The 6,247-nt window shown below is 48.1% G+C and overlaps 1 protein-coding gene across 1 annotated transcript; it reads right to left on the bottom strand.

Annotated features, from left to right (window-relative positions):
• Positions 1 to 279: 279 nt before the first annotated feature.
• On the bottom strand, positions 280 to 996 carry LOC136996335 (olfactory receptor 6M1-like; the record flags this gene model as incomplete). Its single annotated transcript, XM_067317264.1, has 1 exon — positions 280 to 996. A coding segment is annotated over exon 1 (717 nt), but the record flags the coding sequence as incomplete, so codon positions are not given.
• Positions 997 to 6,247: the final 5,251 nt, after the last annotated feature.

The following is a 6,247-nucleotide window of genomic DNA, read 5'->3' as shown; positions in this document are numbered from 1 at the left end:
GGTATTCACCAGGGTTTGTAAAGTGCTTTTAGACCATTTGAAAGGCTTCCCTATCGAAGGTTTAGGTCTTATCATGGTGATATGTTTCAGGAGAGAAACTGGTGTGATTTCATGAAACTTCACACTGCTAAGAAAGAAAGATGGAATTTCAGCAAATGAATCCTAATCATTTGTACCATCCCCCCCCCCTTTTCCCTCCACTTACAAAATCTCTCCTCAGAAGGAAAAACATTTTCTGGAGATTATCACACTTCTCTTCAAGCCCACCTTGAGAGCTTTCTTCATCTGCTCATTCCTCAGGCTGAAAATGAAGGGGCTCATCAGAGGAGTTACCACTGTGTTGAGCAGGGCCACCATTTTGTAATAGGAAGTGTGGTGACCTGAAGGCTGCACATACTGGAAGATGCAGCTACCGTAGCCCAAGATGACAATGGTGAAGTGAGAGGAGCATGTCGAAAATGCCTTGTTCCTCGATGAAGCTGAGGGCAACCTAAGGATGGTGTTAATGATGTATAGGTAGGACATTGCTGTCATGACCAGTGAGCCAAAGATGATGATGAAAGCGTTCATGAAATTTATCAGCTCCACAATCTGTGTGTCTGCACAGGACAACTTGATCAAAAGCACGCCTTCACAGAAGAAGTGGTCAATACGATTGTCATTGCAGAAGGGCAGCCTGACAACTAGGACAGTGGGGACAATGGTGGCCAGGAAGCCTGCAGTCCATGACCCCAACAGGAGCTGAACACAAAGCTGACTGTTCATGAGCATGGGGTACTGAAGAGGGTAGCATATGGCCACATAACGGTCGTAGGACATGACAGCAAGAAGGACAAACTCAATGACACCCAAGAAGATGAAGAAATAGAACTGAGTTATGCAAGCTGGGTAGGAGATGGCTTTGCTGCCCATCAACAAGCTTGCTACTGTTTTGGGTATGATGCATGTAGCGATGAAGATCTCCAAAGAGGAGAGGTTGCAGAGGAAAAAGTACATAGGTCTGTGGAGGTCTCGGTCAGAAAGAATGAGGGCAATGATCAGCAGGTTTCCAACTAAGATCACGAGGTAGGAAGCCAGGAAAGTGATTGCTATTAGGTGCTCCTGATGGTGGAGGGAGGGGAAGCCCAAGAGAAGGAACTCTGTGACAGTCATATGGTTCAACATATCTGCAACTGAGCTGCGGTGAGTAAGAGAAGATGGTGAGTGGAGGAAACGATTCCTCAGAAGATTAGAGAGAGCGGAGACAGATAGAGAAATGTACTGTAATGAAAGAGATGCATGCGGTTACTCACAAAAAGTCTAAGGAAAACAGAGAAGAGAGGAGAGGCAAGGAGAAACAACACAGAGCAAGGAGACACCATTTCAAACAGTAACAGCAAACTTGGTTTCTAGGTTAGAGTAGGAATCCACTATTAACAACTTGTAAGTTTTTGCATTTGAGCTCCTCACTCAAGTGTCCTTTTATAGCCAATGGAGAAAAAAATAGACATTTCTCAGTCATTCTTTCTCTAGTCTATCTTAAATCTGTATTTTAGGATGAGAGAAAATCCATCCTGGAGAAAGATAAAAGCATCTCTTTAAAGCGACATTAACTTTTTGTTTAGGTAAGGAATGGAGAGAAAGCAGAAAGAGGATGGTGATAAAGGAGGAGGCCACTGGGAAATAAAGGTAATAGGAGGGACAAAGCCAAAAAGAGGGAAGACATATATTCTATGATTAAAACTGTGGTCTTTCCCTCCAAGCTTGAACTATTCCCTATAGAGCAGAAATCTTTGTAACCAGATTTTTCTTCAGTTGCAGCAATCTTTCTTGCTGAGAAATGGTTTTGATAAAACATGCTGGCCACCAGAAGGAAAAATAAAAATGAGTACAAGCAATAGAAAGGAGAGAGAAAAAAAAGAAAATCCTAGGAGACAAAAAGATATGTAGAGAAATTCATCAGTTGGGGATAAGAAAAAAAAAAAGCCCTACCTTGCAAAACAAATAAACAAGCAAACAAACAGAACTGCAGAAGACTTTTTGTGTGTGTGTGTGTGAACACTGGAAAGATGAAGCTTGGTTTGATGTGGAGTCGGTCCTGAATTCATTACCTGAGGTCTTGAAGATGTTGAATTCTCTATGCAGTCCTCTCAGGACAATCTACCCCTATGTAGACCATATCCTTTCCATCCTGCCGCTTTTGCTCACGGAACTTGTATAAGCCCAAAAGAGAGAACAATACTACTCTGTGCAGCTTAGCTGGACCTGGCCAACAAGCTAAAGCAGAAGAAGGGGCAGAGACCCAGGCACATAGACACAGACTGATCAGCAAGGTCTCATTGCCTGAGAAATATCACAGGCAAAGGGGGACAATCACAGGCAGGCAGGCAGGCAGGCAGGCAGTCTAGGAACTCAACAACAACAACAACAACAACAACAATAAGAATCAAAGAAAAATGAGGTGAAATGCAGCAAAGCAGTTATTTACATTAATCTATGTGCAGGAAACACTGTCAAGGGGAAATAGAAGGCCAGCAGAATTTCTGCAGACCATCATCTCCTTCCCTCTCCTCCCACAACCTTGAGAGAACAATCTGGCATGTCTCATTTCAAGGTTCTTGCAGAGCCTCTTTGAGTCAGCTGCTAATGCCGTTTGTTCTGATGCACTGTGCTGCCAGACAGAAGTAAGCTCTAATTTTTTTTTTTCCTTTCAAGTAAAACCACCCAAAGCCCTTTGGTATTCCCTGAAGAATCACGGTCCCCTGTGCTTTCCTGAGATGCTCCTCAGCAGAGTCGGTCTGAGAGGGTGACAGGACATTAATTAAAATGATAGCTGGTACCCAGGTGACCTAATCCCTGCAGAAATGTAGATCCATTTTGTGAAGCAGTCTAAGAGAGAGAAACACCAAATCTTTAAAAGTGCTATCAAGAAATGTAATCTGTGAAAGCAGTTTCTGTGGAGCTACTGTCACACTCCCTGCCTTATCTTTCTAATGTTGGACATCAAAAGGATAGATTTTAAATGTTCAAGAGGTAGACACCTTAGGTTGCCTTAGGTTAGTCAGTGGAGTTTAGGACATGATTCAACTTTTCGCAAAATGGATTTCTAAAGAAGATGAGAGGAACAGATTCCTCCTCTCTAAGGGCAGAGGGAGGCTGGAGTGACAGACTGACATGTAGGCATCTTCATTGCAGACCTCTGGGAGCTCTTCAGCAGCGAGACATTGGTTCCTAAGGGCCACCTGATTATCTTCTACCCCTCCAAAAGGAAGTGTGAACCTGAGGGTTCAGAGTTATAACTGCCAACATAATGCAGACCTCTCTTACCATCTTAATGCATCTAAGTTAGGACTAGGCACCTCTGTTCTGACCTCTGAATTGTTCACCTAAAGTTCAGTGAGAGCAATCTCATCCGTGGTGACACTGAGCAAGGCTTTCCCTTTCCCTGAGTACAGGCAGGCTCTTAGTCCACCTTCTCTGTGCTCGGTGTGGACAGCCCCAGCAGAGCATAAGCCTCTGTCCATAGGCTTGTTACTGAACTCCAGTGTTCCCAGGGGACTATTGGACCCTGTCTCTGTCTAAGCTGGGCTCTAGATCTCTTCTTGTTTCAACCCATTTCTTCGTTTTCCGATACATCCAGGGGGTGCAGAGGAGTGGCTGGAGTAGCCCAGTGTCCCCTCAATTTCCTCACCAGTCTTTCAGGAAGCATGTCCCCATGTCGTTGTGTTTCCAGCTGATGTATCACCTCGTGTAGGGTTGATGCACAGAGACATTTGGCCAGTCTTCCTGCATCTTGGGGTCCATTTTGACCACAGCATTTGCTTGCAAAGGGTTTGCGTGAAGGAATTCTGAAGAATGTGTGCTATGAGTGATTGTCCATATGAAATATATCCACCTGTCTCTAGTGAGTGTGGTCATGTACACCAGTCAGGGTGGCATTTTATCCACATTCAGCATCCTTCTATAATTGCAAGGTTGAACAGAGAGCAGCTGTTCCTGGTGGGGATCTCTGCTGGACCAGTTTCCAGCCACACCTGGAGCAATGCTCCAGATGTGACCCCAGTTGTGGGAGCATTTGGCACCACCACAGCCATCCCCTGGGGTCAGGGCTGGTGCTGCTGGGTGGGGGGAAGCACCAGCCACTGCAGCTAACAGCTCTGGGTGCACAGGGGTGCACACAAGTGATGCTGGGACCCCTCCTTCCCCATGGGACCAAACCAGGGGGGACAAGGGGTCCAAAGGGCTCTAGGGAACGTGATGGGGAGACAGAAAGAGTGGAGGAGGCTTGGGAGAGCTTTTGGTAGACAGAAGTGGGTGAGGAGCAGGAGGAGGGCCCGTGACACCCAAGGAAGTGACCAAGAGGTGGAGCTCAGTACTGAACTGATCAGCTAGGGTTTTCTTCATTGCTTTCACTGCCTGTAGAGCAAGTGTGAAGTCTTCATCACTGAGGCAACTGCTGTCCTTGTGCTTCAAATGGTTCCTGGAAACACGCCTGTTAGCTTTGAGCATGAACTGGCTTTCAAGCAGAAGCTGGAAGCTTGACTTCCTGCTGCTCTGTGTACCCGGAGGCTGGCTCTAAGGTCTTCCAGGCCATGTGTCTCTGCAGCAGGGGCTGGGGCTTGACCCAGAGAAAGTCATGGCATCTCCCTGGTCCCCCTTGGGATAGGAAACTACAGAGACACTGGCCTTCTAACAAGACTTTGCTGCCCAACCAGAAGACCATTTCCTGGAGGAGGATAACCGTATCAGGAGCTTACAAAGCTCTGTCCCATGCCCTTGGCTTCAGGAGTGCACCCTCAGCAAGTTTGCTGATGATACAGCACTGGGAGGAGTGGCTGATACACCAGATGGTTGCCCTGCCATTCAGAGTGATCTTGACAGACTGGAGAAAAGAGCAGAGAGAAACCTCATGGAGTTCAGGAAAGGAAAATGCCAAGTCCTTCACCTAGGGAAGAATGACCCCATGCACCAGTACAGCCTGGGTGCCGTCTGCAGAGAAGGACCTGGGGGTCCTGGTGAACACCAAGTTGACCGTGAGCCAGCAATGTGCCCTTGCAGCAAAAGCCAATGGTATCCTGGGCTACCTTAGGAAGAACGTTGGCAGGAGGTCAAGGGAGGTGATCCTCCCCCTCTACTCAGCACTGGTGAGACCACTTCTGGAGTGGTGTGTCTAGTTCTGGGCTCCGCAGTACAGGAGACACGTGGACATATTGGAGCAAGTCCAGCAAAGGGCCACAAAGATGATTAAGGTTCTGGAGCATCTCATACATGGAAAGTCTGTGAGACCTGGAACTGTTTAGCCTGGAGAAGAAAAGGCTCAGAAAAGGCTCTTATCAAGGTTTATAAGCATCTGATGGGAGGGAGTAAAGAAGGTGGAGCCAGAATCTTCTCCGTGGTGCCCTTGGCAGGACGAGAGGCCCTTGGAAGGAGATGCTCCATTCCCGGAGGGTACACCTCTGAGATACTGTGGTCTGAAGGCAACCTGCGCTGGAGCAGGGACACCCTGAGGAACAGCAGCCCACAGGTGAGCCATGCTGGGTCAGGGACACCACGGAGGGACTTGACCCATTGGTGAAAAAGCCCCAACACAGTGTCACAGATACTCAACTCCTGCAGAGAGAGACAACACCTAAGTGCTGTGTGCCCACTTTGGGAGGGGAGCGGGGGTTCCCTTGAGAGCTGCTGGTAGACCCTGCCAGGAAGTGGGGGAACAAACAGGAGGAGTCAGAAATCTGTGTGCATTTACAGGGCTGCAATCTCATTGGGATCATGGAGACGTGGTGAGAGAGCTCACACAACTGTAATGCTGGGAGGGATGGACAGAGGCTCTTTAGGAGGCACAGGCTGGGATGGCAAGGAGGGGCAGTTGTCCTTTATGTGAGAGGGCAGCGGGAAGGCATGGAGCTCTGCCTGGGGATGGAGGATAAGCTGGTTGAGACCTGATGGGTTAGGATTAATGGGCAGATCATGGGCAATGTTTGTGTGGGTGTCTGCTCTAGACCGCCTGGTCAGGAAGGAGTAGATGAGGCCTTCCTCGGACAACCAGCAGAAGCCTCCTATTCACAGGCCCTGGTGCTCAGGCAGGCTTGACCTACCCCGAGATCTGCCAGAGGGACAACACAGAAGGGAGATACCTCCACCTTTCCCCTCTCCTTTGTCACCAAGGCCCCTACCCCAATTAGCAGCAGGGCCACATTTTCCCTAGCCTTCCTCTTGCTGCTGATGGATCTGTAGAAGCCTTCCTTGTTGCCCTTCACTTCCCTCACCA

Source organism: Apteryx mantelli, unplaced genomic scaffold (assembly GCF_036417845.1).
Source record: "Apteryx mantelli isolate bAptMan1 unplaced genomic scaffold, bAptMan1.hap1 HAP1_SCAFFOLD_34, whole genome shotgun sequence".
NCBI classification, from domain to species: domain Eukaryota; kingdom Metazoa; phylum Chordata; class Aves; order Apterygiformes; family Apterygidae; genus Apteryx; species Apteryx mantelli.
The sequence above is the reverse complement of the archived record's forward strand: the minus strand, read 5'-3'. Positions and strand labels throughout refer to the sequence as shown.